The sequence below is a fragment of the Gopherus evgoodei genome, chromosome 13 (genome assembly GCF_007399415.2).
Source record: "Gopherus evgoodei ecotype Sinaloan lineage chromosome 13, rGopEvg1_v1.p, whole genome shotgun sequence".
NCBI classification, from domain to species: Eukaryota; Metazoa; Chordata; order Testudines; family Testudinidae; genus Gopherus; species Gopherus evgoodei.
This window is the reverse complement of record NC_044334.1, coordinates 6,316,755-6,329,569: the sequence shown is the minus strand read 5'-3', so window position 1 is coordinate 6,329,569 and position 12,815 is coordinate 6,316,755. Positions and strand designations below refer to the sequence as shown.

Here is a 12,815-nt window from a genome sequence, read left to right as displayed (position 1 = left end):
CATGTCTTGATTGTGTCAAGAAAATGGATACCTGACTTTTTGTTTTCTTCTAGAACATTTTGAGCATGTGGGATGTTTATTCTCTTACCTTGATTTGGGATTGGCCTTTAGTTCATATTGAAGAATTTCTTCTAACTACAGAATCAGATTCTTCTTCAGTCATAAGGTAAATGAAGAATTATAGTACCGTCTTTAGAATATGAAGGGTCTGTTACTGCAGGAACTGTCCAACCCTCATTTGACTTCCTGTGGGTCTTGAGGTAATCCCCAGTTGGCAAGGACAGGAATTAAAGCTGAGATTTAACCATCGGGGCATCTAAGGATTGAGCTGCATGGTATGACAGATCTCATTTTTGCTTCTCGCAGCATTCCACTGACATTTTTCTAGCGCAGTAAAGCACAATACTCGACCTGCAGCCCAGGTATCCTTGACTTCCTTCCAGAGAGGGTAAAAATGAGGCCTCCTGCAGAGTGACTCTCCTTATTACTGTTAAAGCAGTTTAGAACACTCCCCCTAGAGTTGCAAGCATCATTTTGGCAAAACTCATCTGCTGGATTGAGCACTGGAGTATTGCTCTCAAGACTATGTGAGATAATAACATCCATAATAACTAGAATTTATATAGCATTTATCTTCAAAGTAGGAAAATAAGTGGTATCTCATTTTGCAGGTTGAGAAATCGAGGCACAGAGTTTAGGTGAATTGCCTACAACTATAAAAGAAATTGGTAACAGAGCAGAGATCAGAACACAAGAATTCTAGCTCTTGCCATTAGACCATACTTTTCTTCCCAGTTTGCCACCACATGCATGGTTTCAAGCTTGGAAATTGAACTCCTATCCTATGTATGGTAACATACTGTGCTACTCTAAGGCCATATATTGTAGTAGTACAATATCTCAATTTTCATAGAATACCTACATTTTACAAATTGTTTCAGTATCTTTTTATAAACTTCATAATTTAACATAAGATTGATCCAGTGTTTTGGTTTTTTTTTTCTTTCTTTATAGACAAGGGATTTCCAGCCTTAAACTAATAACCTTGACAGTACCTGTTAACAAACAGGTACAAATCTATTTATCTATATTCTGTTTTATTTTGATTACACAGAAGTTGAAAAGCATGAAGATATGAGACGGTGGATTGTGCATGTAGTCAATAGTTTCCTTTTTCTGAGTGTTTGCACTAAAGAAACCCCAAACTGGTATAAAAAGCAACAATTACTTTGCTTTCTAATAGTTACCCAATGTGAACAGGCATTGGAGTTAAGATAACTGAAACAGTATGTTGGCGTGAAATTAGCAGACGTGCTTGTTTTTAAAAATATAATAAATATAGATGACATCTAGAACAGTGTTCAACTTTCTCAAATTTTTGGCGTTTGTCCTCTGGGGAGGCTCCAAAAAGTGCTCAATAAATTTTCTACCTCATTCTGTAGAAACATTCCAGAAAGAATCCTGCAAATAACTGTGGGGATTAATTTATTTTATCAGGCAGCACCAAATTTTATGAGTTCTACATTTTACCTTTTTGTTTTTTCCCTTATTTTATAGATAAGAAACCTCATGGTTTTTTCACTCCCTGCAATGCACCTGCTCTATTCTTTGGAAGTATCTGATGTTTCTTCACTGATTCAAAGTGGAATCAGCACAGTATGTTTATATATTTTTTAAAAAGTTAATTAAGTGTTTTAATATGTATAACTTCTAAAGTAGTTGCTATGTTTGTTATTTCTTTTAGTTTAGAGCCCAAAAAGTGGTTAAGAACTATACATGCATATTAGAACGATTCCTTCCCTTGATGATCTTACAATCTAAATTAAAAAAAAACAAAACAAACCCCTAAAAATAATCCAAAGGACGGAGAAAAGAGATAAATTATACAAACAGTTATCAGGGCGGTGCTGAGCCCATGTCTTGTTAGTTTAATATTTTTATATTATTGACAGCTGCCAATAAATCTTGCTGTTAGATTTATGGTTTGCGTGGTTTTGTTTTCTTAGCGTAAACAATTTTTTTTTTTAGGTGATGCTGCTGAGATAGGTTTTTATGCTAGATTTAATTGATGAGGTGACATCTTGGCAAATGGGTTTTTGGAGAGATATTCCAAACACAACGGGCAGTTTGGAAGAAGGAGCTGAGAGAGAGCCAAAGAGTTATCAAGGCTTGTGTCATTGGTAGAGTGGAGCGGGTTTTGGGAAATGTGAATGGAAACCAAGACAGAGGTGTAGGTAGCTGTGCATTACTGCCCTCATTTTCAAGGTGCTAAATAAATTCTAGATTAGCTGTGCAGCACAGTGCAGAGCTGGTGAAATGACTCAGGAGTGTAATATGTTTGAAGCACTGGGCAAGAAAGATACTTTTTTTTTGGGCAATGGCACTTGGAGACAATAGAGGCTAATATCTGTTGTCAGTAGCTACTGGTGTGGTGCTCTGCTCTTGTTCGATGATAACAGTCAGCTGCATGCGTGTTCCCTCTTTGTGCTGTCCCAGCTCTGCACAGATAACTGACACAGCAAACCCCGAGAGAACCCCCAAAGACCACAGACTCTAGTAAGGTACGAAGGAACCCGAGCCAGGTTTATTTGTCAAACGAAGCACAGTAATAGTTTCCTATAGACTCTACAGGACATACTACAAATATGTACCCCCTGGCAATGGACACAGCTCAGTCAGTGGCGGGACACTCCACTGCCCCCTAGGCTGGACAAAAATGCACACTCCGGGACCTACTTTTATACAGTTACAGGACATCTTACACATCCCTACTGACATATTGAGGTACAGCCCTTTGGCTCATTAGGGTGCTATCTCCCCTTTGATCATGTTGTTTCAGACAAACAAATCTATCCATCATGCTGTCCTGTCTTTAGGATGCACCTGCCTGTTCCTTGTTATGTCTATGGAGGGTCCTTGTAACAGGCTGTCCAGGTGCCATCTTGGCACAAGTTCCTCTTATTAGCACTTATATGTGAAGGCACCTGCTTCTAACAACCCTCTTCTCGCCAACTTCTGTGAGGTGAGGCCTGCCTCTGGCTCACAGCCCAGCTTTTGCTTAGGAATGCCTAGAAGTACTTTGGTTCAGGCCTCACACTGGGCCTCTGACACAAGAGTTTGTTTCAGGGCCTCATCTTACTACAATATCAAAGACCAAAGAAGAGGAGATGATGATAGTCAAGATAGTAAGGGGTCAGGACAGAAATGTTGGCTTTCTAGATGAAGAGGAAAGGTTGACTTTTAAAGACATGAAGGAAGAAGTGACTGTCAAAGTTCAGGGCCACTCCATCTGTATGCCCCTCCATGGTCCCTTAGGGCCTCCACTTTAGACTCCTGGCTCTTGGGTAGACACCTGTGTGACTCTCCCTCCTGACCGGGTATTTTCCAGGCTGCACAGTTCCTGCCTACACGGATATTCCCAGCGAGCCAGACTGCCTAAACAGGCCAGCATCTGTGCTTCACTTTTCTTTCCAGAGGCTATGAATAGCTGTAATTACCGGCAGTCACAACTGACCACACAGCTCTTTTGTAAGCAAGTACATTTATTTTTAAGGTGAAAACATTACAGAGAAAACATTTAAAAATAATAAAGGAAACTACACACTTCTTAGGCATATTGTTCAGTATATTCCTTTTGATCATCCAGGCCTGGCATTCCATTTCCCCCAAAGAGATTACATACAATCCTGGCCTAAAGTAACACACAAACCATTAATTTAATACATTGGACCTCAAAAATATTTAAACTTAATTCAATAATGCCTCCCAAGGATACTGCAGGAAATAGCCATATCTGTCAGGGTGATATGACCTGGATGGGGGGGGGAAGAAGGTGAGGGAGAGGTCAGAAAATGACACTACTGTTGAGGGCTTGAGTGTCAGAATGGAAGTGTCAACAGTAATTGAGATGAGATAACGGGGGATTTTGGGTAGAATGACAGAGTTCAGTTTGGGCCATCTTAAGTTTTAGATGATGGCAGCCATCCTGGACAAAATATTAGTGAGACAGCAATAGATGAGATATTGGGTAAGAGAAAAGAAATATCTATATTCCAAATTAATAACCTTTTCATTATTGCTAGTTGCTTTGTACTCCTTGAGATTAATTTTTTTGTAACTTTAGTTTCTAATAATTGTCTACTGCAGGATACAATATATTTTTTGGAAGGAATTAATGAAAATCACCAAAAGTAAGTCATATACATTTAATTAGATTACTGTTATATGGAGATGTGTCCAATTGTTTTATATCCATACACTGTCATAATTCCCTAATCACTTTCAGGTCCCCTGAAGGCCCGGTGTCTGTTTTAGTATTGAGAAGTTTAACAGAAGCCTTGCCAGAAAACAGGTATATTTTCTGCTTTGAAATTTTGCTTTCTCTTTAAGTAACTTTGATACCTTATTACGCTTTATTTAATTTTGCTCCCTAGATTAAGTCGCTTACTTCACAAACACAAGTTTACTGAAGCTGAGAATTTTGCGATTCAGTTTGGACTGGATGTTGAGGTAAATGACTCATACTTGGCAATAAATTAAGAGATTAATTTGTGAGATTGAATTTATGAACCAAGTTTCTGTCTCTTAATTTCTTAATAGGATATAAAACATTCAAATTGTGAATTAGCTTTTAAAATAAACTGATTTAAGATAAGCAGTTGTGTGTGAAAGAAGTAAATTTTCATCTGACGTAACTAATATACCTCTGAACCATTGTGCATAAGTACTGTATGCCTTCTGATGGAGGTTACCCATATAAGTATCAGGCAGTGTAGCACTGCTTGAAGAGCAGCACTTAATGTATGTTGATTAACAATAATAAGACTGGTTGGCTTGCCTCATTGCATTATTTTTAGAACTTCCTTGGGGTATTGGATGTAATCCTGCAGGGTCCTGAGCTCCCTCGGTTCCTATTAGAGACCTCAACTCCTCTCAGTGGAAGCTCTCTTGGCCTTATTCTGAAATTGAACTATTTCTTTTATAGACAGACCCTTCTCAGTTGGCAAAAAATCATGTTAGGGACAATGCTGCGCTAGCTTTTTCTATGGCAATTCATGGGAGTTTTGCCATTTGTCTCGAATGGAAGCAGGACTGTAGCACTTGCCTTAGACGCTAAATGCTAATTGTTTATGTGCACTAGAAAATTTGATTAATCATATTTTCTGAAATTGAGCAAGACAAGATTAGAATTTATCAACAAATAATTTTACTTAGAAAGAGAGTGAGTTAATGGGTGATCAAGATAGATGGGATTAGCAGCATGTTTTGATTAGTTCACTTTATAGTTCTTTAATGAAGAGTTAAAATAGCCATAGGCTCTTTAAAAAATAATAATAATAATAATCTTTCCAGAATCCTGAACATAAATAGGAGTTTATAAAACTTAACACAACTTTATAAAACATCATATAGTGTCCTTCAGGCCTTTTCCATCATCCACCCTGCACTCCCGTGTAAACATGTCGTTTAATAAGCCAAAAAGTACCGTGATAGTGAAGTACTTCTTAAATGAGGACATGCACCTTATTTGGACCTAGTTTCCTCCAGAATAATATTGCGATCTGACCATGTGATGACCTTTCAACTACAGAGAGAGATTATCTCTTTAAAGAAGTAGGATGCTAATTTTAAAAGTGTCTGCCTTTGTTTTTTAAAACAGCTTGTTTACAAAGTAAAAGCAAGTGCTATTTTAGAGAAATTGGCTTCATCTTCCATTGGGAGTTATGGTCAAACAGTTTGGTTAGACCTTGTGAATGAAGCTAAAGAAAATCTGCATAAAACACAGGTAAATGCTTTATATGTTGCTTGACTCTTATTGTACACATTCAACCAAGCTGAAAGAGAGCTGAGAGTTAAGAATTGTAAACTGTTTCTTTAATCAAACAGGATAACCATTTTGTCGTGGATTACTGTATAAATGCCCCATGGCCAACGTATGAAACAACTCAGGAAATGTTAAACTATGCTAAAATCAGAGTAAGTTTTTATATGAAATTGCTCATACCAGTAGATTTCTGCTCTGTTTTCCCACTTGACTTGAATGACTGTCACTCTCCAAGGGATGTTGCAGCTCAACAAAGAATGATACTGTTTTGGAGGGCTGTCCAAAAAATTACACAAACTAAGGCCTAAGCAAAAGGAGAGATGCTGTTGAGTACACTTTGTTGTTACTGCTCTACGCTAGGATAAAGCCTATTTCCAGTTAATGCTTACTGTCAACAGCAAGCATGCCAGACACATTGCCTAACATGAAAATCATTTCTGCTCGTAGATGTGGTGTGTGGGCTCGTTTTCTAGATGACTTTCCTTGTGCTCTTGAGTGTTGTGAAGGGATTCTTTTCCCCTATGCAAAGAGCAGGACAGGGTTTTGTTTGCACATTGGACACCAGGATTTAGTCCTGGGCAGCAGGCCTACCAAGCCCTTTGCAGAGACTGAAAACTAAACATTTGAATTTTTCATTCTTTTCACATTCCAGACTTTCCTGCCTTATTTAAAAGAACCAGGTAGATGTATTATGGCCCTGATCCTGCAAACACTGCATACATGTAGAGCCCTGCATCCGATCCACAAAAATTATCTGCGGATATCCACTGATACCAACAGATTTGCAGGGCTCTACACTGGGGACTGGGCTGAGGCTCCGAGGCATCCTCCCCTCCTGCCCACCGGAGCCCAGTCGTGGAGAGCCGTATGGGCAGTTGTGGGGAGTCTGCATGGAGTCACGGACCTTCCACCTGTCCTCGGCTGGGCGGAGAGCCTGGAGGCCAGGGATCTGGCCGGGTCTGCTCTCAGCCCACTCCACCAGTCCCCCAACACACAGACACCACAGGCAGGTGGCGAGTCCTGGGGATGGGGGATGGGGGAGACCTGTGGAGCAGCCCAGGGGCTGCTCGGGCCCCCTGCCCAGGGCAGGTGGAGGGTCCGCTGCGGCTCCCCACAGCTGTCTATCCAGCTCTTACCATGGCCAGGTTGCAGCTCGGAGCCCCCTCCCTTTGCGGATACAAAATTTGTATTCACATCCATGCTGCTATCTGCAGAAATGGTCCACGGATATAAAGTGGATACCTACAGATTTGCGGAGCTTTACATACATGCAAAGATCCCGTGGAAAGATTGAGAACTTGCAGGATCAAGTCCTTGATTTATGAAGATACTAGTTTTTTGTTAGTGTTTACATTAAAATTCTATAGTGCTGTGCAGTATCTGATACATTATGCATCAACGGTATTGCCAACTATTGTGTGTTAATACATTCATTTCAGATCTTGAAGAGAGATGACAAAATGATTGCTTCCTTATCTGATGGGGTTCAAGTGTCCATAACAGAAGTAAGAGAACAAATGAAAATTGCCTCTATTTTAAAAAATGGTTAACTTCTTTTAAACAGTTAGGCAATTTTAAAAATTGGATTAATGTCTATACGTCTTAAAAATTTAATCTAAAAACACGTGACGAGATCCTGATGTTGATATTCCTTTTAGCATGAAATGTTTCCTCTTGCTATAGAAATGAATGCTTCTTGAGTTCTCTGGAAACCAGAGAGATCAATCTGATGTTTGTCTCTTGGATTTAATGTTGTTAAGGAGCTTTTAAACAACTATAAAATGTTTTTGTGTTTATTTAGCCCTGTTGTAGCTAAGATGGTATTCTTACAGTGTACAGGAAGTGGAGTATAAGCCATTTATAGTCTTGAATTTTTGGAATAATTCGTACTAAGTAAATTGTCCTGCTTGACTAATTGGTTAGAGATTTTGGAAACCACCTGTACTTATTTTTACATTGTTTTTTCTTAACCATTTTAACATCACTCTCTGAATGTCTAGAGGTTTCCCTTCAACTAAAATAACTCCTTTATCTCTGGACAGGTACTGAGAGCTCAAGCAAGGCTAACTACTTTCTATGGAGCCTTTGGACCAGAGAAATTCAGGTTTCCATTTAAAAAAAAAAAATTTTTTTTTAAATGTTGGGGCTTTCCACTTGGTGTCTCCTCCTTCGCTCCTACTTTTATTCTCCCCCTGCCCCCAGAGCAGGTAGTGGGAAAGGGGCAGAGCTCCACTTCTGTACCTAACATGGCAGCTGAGCTAGCACAGGGAAGAGCGAAGTAACCTGGTTCCAGTGGGCTACAGGAAGCTACTTCTGCCCCAGGAACATGGTGGGAGAAAGAAAGGAATTCTGACCATCAGTCATAGTTCCTTTACTATGAATCTCAATTTTTCCCCAGAGCTGCTCATGGTGTTAGCCAAAGGCTCAATCTAGTACGTCAGGCTTTTTCCTTTTCCTTCTATGGTCTTGTTTTTTAATTTCCTATCTGCATAAGATGCCAGCCTGCTCTGCTGTTTTCTTTCTTTCTTTCTTTCTTTCTTTCTTTCTTTCTTTCTTTCTTTCTTTCTTTAGTACAAGCAAATTAAGCAGAGAAAAATGTGCATCTTCCTTTCATGGGGGTCTAATTTTCCCTCTATGCCTGTACGCAATCATTAGGTTGGTGGTAGTTCTGCCACACACAGAGGGGGAACTACACCACAGTGCCTTTTTTGGGGCATTAGTATTCATTCCTGCATTGAGCTCATGATATGCCATCAAGTAGCTGCATTGTGCCTCCTTGCAAAACAAAAACTGACAAGGCCAGAAAGGACCACATAAAGAGAACCCTGGCCATTTGAACCAGAAGAGAAGTTAAGTCAAGCCTACATGGTGAAAATATGTAACCTAGATTTTTCTGTTGCAGATGCTTTATTTTAAGCATTATTTAGCAGAAAATTTGTATTTGTAGATGTGTGCCATAAGAGGGATAAGATTTTTCAAAATCTATATTCGCTTTACCACTATCTCTAGTCTATAAAAACTTGTTGGAATGTGTGTATGTATGTGTAATATATATTTTAAATACTGTACATGAAAGCCTAATCACTTTTCCTCATCACACTCCTAGTGGAATTGCTTGGACTGAATTCTTGAATAATGAAGATATTTTCAAGAATATCCTTTTTCAGCTACAAGAAGGCAATCTTCCTTGTGCACAGTACCTCTGGCTTAGGCATCAGGTATGAAGACTCAGGTGTTTTTTTAAATCTCTGTTGTTCTAGAAAGACCAGTATTACACACCTCCTTAACAAGTAAAAAGTCTAAGAGGTTCCCATCTTTGATGAGGCTGATTACATTATCCTATTTCGTTTGCATTCGGAACTTGTTACTGGTTTAACAAATTAATTTCTGTTGTAACATTACAGATAAGTCCTTTTGAAGGGATGCCAGAACCATGAAAGATGATATTTTTGGGACCCCGTCAGGCTTGCCATCTTGTGTTTACCTTCTCAGGAGCCATGGACCTTACTCACTAACAGAATTTTTAAGGCTTGCTTAAGACTCGTTTGACTGCTGCCTTGAAAATGCTTTAAAAACAGCTATGTGAACTGAGATGTAACAAATCCAAAATGGTGGCCACAAGCTATTGAATTTCCCACTGTCTTGCGGGAGAGAGCTAGAGATCCATAACTTTTTGTTTTTCTAAAGCAATGGCATTGTAAGCCCATTTCTGCTTCCACTGAAGTTTGTGGCAGCAAGATTGTGTTCTATATGTTGTGATAAATTCACTTCACTTAAGTTTTGTTTAACTTGACTACACTCTCTTTAACATGAGATTTTTTTCTTGATTTCATATCTGTGAATGGCCAAACTCTTCACTAATATAAAGAGACAAGTTAGCAAGAGAAGTATCTTTATCTGATATTATATAATATCATATACATGATAATAAAAACATAATTTTTTTGCTTTTATATCTTAGGCAGATTTTGAAAGCAGCTTTGATGTGAAAATGCTGGAGGACCTGCTTAACACAATCTGTGCCACCGTTCCTGTAGAAGAACTGTGTCTGTGGTTTAAAAATGTTGTGATTCCTTTTGTAAGGAGGGTTGTGCCAAAAGGACAGGTAAAACTATTAAAAGAAACATCCATGCAGATGACATTTATGTAAAATATTTTTTTCAGTTTAAGGTACGCTGTTATATGCAAGCCTGTTGCAGAAATGGTATTTTTTATACTCAGAAAAGACATTTCTTTTGTATTGTGACTTTCTGCAATTTGTTTCAAAAATTAATAATTTTACTTCATATTATTGTAAGTGTTTTGCTTTAGCACACAGAACATTTTAATCATTTTTTGTATTCCAGAAAATATTAGCAAAATGGCTGGAACAAGGAGCTCGAAATCTTGAATTAACTGATAAGGTAAAGTACATTTATGCTGCAACAACATATGTAGAAATACAAGGTTTTATTTATACACTTGTACTGATAGTCTCACTAATTTCTAATATTTTGGCTAGGCAAATTGGCCAGAAAATGGACTTCAAATGGCAGAGGTGTTCTTTACAAGTAAAAATCCAGGTGAACTGGGACTGGCATCTTCCTGGCGTTGGATTCCCTTGGTAAGGAGTATAATTAATTGATAACACTATGTTAAATATTTACGTTACTGGGAGAGATCTTAACATGTAGTCTTTTTATTATCTGATTGCTAAAACCCAGCAATAGCAATAAAATACATATTCTTTCGGTGAGGGAAGACTCATTTCAGGGGAATAAGAAATTAAGTTCCTATCTTCCTTTCTTATCTTTTAGCCATGTTAACAAATGTCCTTTTTGCTACCCTTAAAGTATTTGCAGTTCTGAAATGGAATGTGACATGTCTCTCCCTAGCCCAAAAAGGGTGTGGGGGGGGGAGAATTACTTATAGCATGTCAGAAAGTTCCTGACTGCTCTTCTCAATGATGTTTACAAGAAATCTTTTGTGAAATGCTGAACTCGTTTCAGTGATTATACAAACCAAATCAATTATGGTAGCTCTATCAGACAGTCTGTTTATTGCTGTCTCTTCAGCAATACAACATGATATGTTTTTGCAGTTTCAGTCTCGTTTGATTTGTCACAACACAATAAAACACTTAGTAGATTCTTGTATTCAGTTAAGTTGAGAATCTCAAGTCTTGCCATAAATCCCTATATATGAAGGTAATACCTATACTATAGTACAATTTTGTGTAGCACCTGCAATATAACAATATTACAGGACGATTTATGGCTTTAAAGAAAAGACACATCAGGAAGACATAAACCTATTAGCAAGACACTAAAAGGCTACCATATGGGGAGTGCCCACCAGTTAGGTTCAGGGTCCAGCTCAGGCACACAGATATTAATGATGAACAGCAATACAAAACTAAGATAGAACTCCCTTTGTTTCTTAGAGCCTTCTGGTTGCAGTGAAGAGGGGCAAAATGGTGTCTGCCACTCTACCTCTCACCAGCCTCAATTTTTTTTTTAATCCTCCTACATGAATAACTCTGGTGTCTATTAATCAGCTTTTCTTAGCAGCAGCATGAAATTGACATGATTCTTGACAGTGTCACTACTGAATAGAAATGATGAAACTAATCAGTCTTGTTTAACTTGTTGCTGTTTGCCAAAGGCAATGAACATGCTTATTTGTAGGGGCAGGAAAACAACACTGAATTGGCTTACTCTTTCAAATGTGAACTGAAAGTATCTCCACAGAAGTAACACCTGCAGCTTAGTAGATTTTGTTTTGTTTGTTTTAATGAAAGCTTAAATTCCACAGAAATAGGACTTCCACTCCTCCCCAGGCCACGGGAGTGTAGGCACAAGTAGCTTTTTCCAAGTCTTGGATTAGTCCATGCAAAATAGAAGTAAATTTATGTAGGTTATAGTAATATGTATTCTATAGATACAGTAGCACCTGTAGATAGGGTGGGACAGAGGTGACAAGAAATAAAGTGCAAAACAAAGCAAACCAACTGTTCATTGCAAAAGCTGAAAATATGGAAACTCTATCAGTAGAGCAAAGTAATTGTCAGAGCTACGGTCTTTAAACCCTCTGAGTCCTACACGTTAAACGCTCAGTAAAAAGCAGATGAGTTGTCTCTTCCCACTCCTGATATGTCCCATTTTCAGACTATGGGCTGACTTTTATTATTGTATGTTTTTTATGAAAACAATAGCAGTCCTGCAAAGTATGCAAACTTCAGACAATTATCGATAAGCTCCTCAGGAAATTTCTCTATTATGTTTCAGAAGTGTGATGATTGTGAAGAGGTGCATCAGTTAAAGAAGTTAGTGAATGATTTACAAGAATTGGTAGATCTCTACAGAAAGTACAGCTGCAAACTAGCGCTCTGTGATTTTGAAAAGGTAATATTGCAGGCATATTAAAAAATAATATCTGAGTACTGTCTGTATTGTTGACACTTCATAAAAATCACTGAAACAGAATAGTTCTGTGAATTATTGACTATAGGATTTCGAGCCAAGAACTACATGGTAATAATCGCTGCTCTCACACCAACCTTTTGGTTTCATATTCACTTAATGGCATATAGAGTACACTCAGCTAGCATGGGTATCAATACCAATGTAGATGATGAGGCACTGCTTAAGTGAGTAGAGCACAAATATGCCAAACCTTTCTACAAACCCAAACACTGCCTCCCACATTTACAGTGCTATTTTTAGCAGTCTAGAGTCCCACAGCCTCCCATCCCCCAGAACTTTTCACTGCCGCATGTAACATCACACCACAGTGTGGATGTAGCCCACTTTTAACTGCAGTATTTGCCACCCTCTTGCATCAATGGGTGAGCGAACTTGTTGGGGCCTGCAGTGAAAAGGAGACAGTCTCAGGAGCAAGGGAGAGAGACACTCCCCAAACAACAATAGGTAGTGCTTCCCCCTGGGCATCTCAGGCACCCATTGGCCAGCTGGGGGAGAGGTGCTGATTGGCCAACATTTCCCAGCTCTCA

The 12,815-nt window shown here is 38.7% G+C and overlaps 1 protein-coding gene across 5 annotated transcripts in view; it reads left to right on the top strand.

Annotated features, from left to right (window-relative positions):
• The window catches only part of KNTC1 (kinetochore associated 1), an 81,133-nt gene that overhangs the window by 14,209 nt on the left and 54,109 nt on the right, over positions 1 to 12,815 (top strand). For all 5 annotated transcript variants that reach the window (XM_030582421.1, XM_030582422.1, XM_030582419.1 and 2 more), the window contains 15 exons: positions 54 to 166; positions 1,015 to 1,069; positions 1,558 to 1,656; positions 4,147 to 4,190; positions 4,286 to 4,351; positions 4,434 to 4,509; positions 5,660 to 5,785; positions 5,887 to 5,976; positions 7,264 to 7,329; positions 7,867 to 7,928; positions 8,931 to 9,042; positions 9,786 to 9,929; positions 10,171 to 10,227; positions 10,326 to 10,427; positions 12,091 to 12,207. In XM_030582421.1, coding sequence (XP_030438281.1) covers positions 54 to 166; positions 1,015 to 1,069; positions 1,558 to 1,656; positions 4,147 to 4,190; positions 4,286 to 4,351; positions 4,434 to 4,509; positions 5,660 to 5,785; positions 5,887 to 5,976; positions 7,264 to 7,329; positions 7,867 to 7,928; positions 8,931 to 9,042; positions 9,786 to 9,929; positions 10,171 to 10,227; positions 10,326 to 10,427; positions 12,091 to 12,207 — 1,329 coding nt within the window. The remainder of the gene's footprint in view (positions 1 to 53; positions 167 to 1,014; positions 1,070 to 1,557; positions 1,657 to 4,146; positions 4,191 to 4,285; positions 4,352 to 4,433; positions 4,510 to 5,659; positions 5,786 to 5,886; positions 5,977 to 7,263; positions 7,330 to 7,866; positions 7,929 to 8,930; positions 9,043 to 9,785; positions 9,930 to 10,170; positions 10,228 to 10,325; positions 10,428 to 12,090; positions 12,208 to 12,815) is intronic.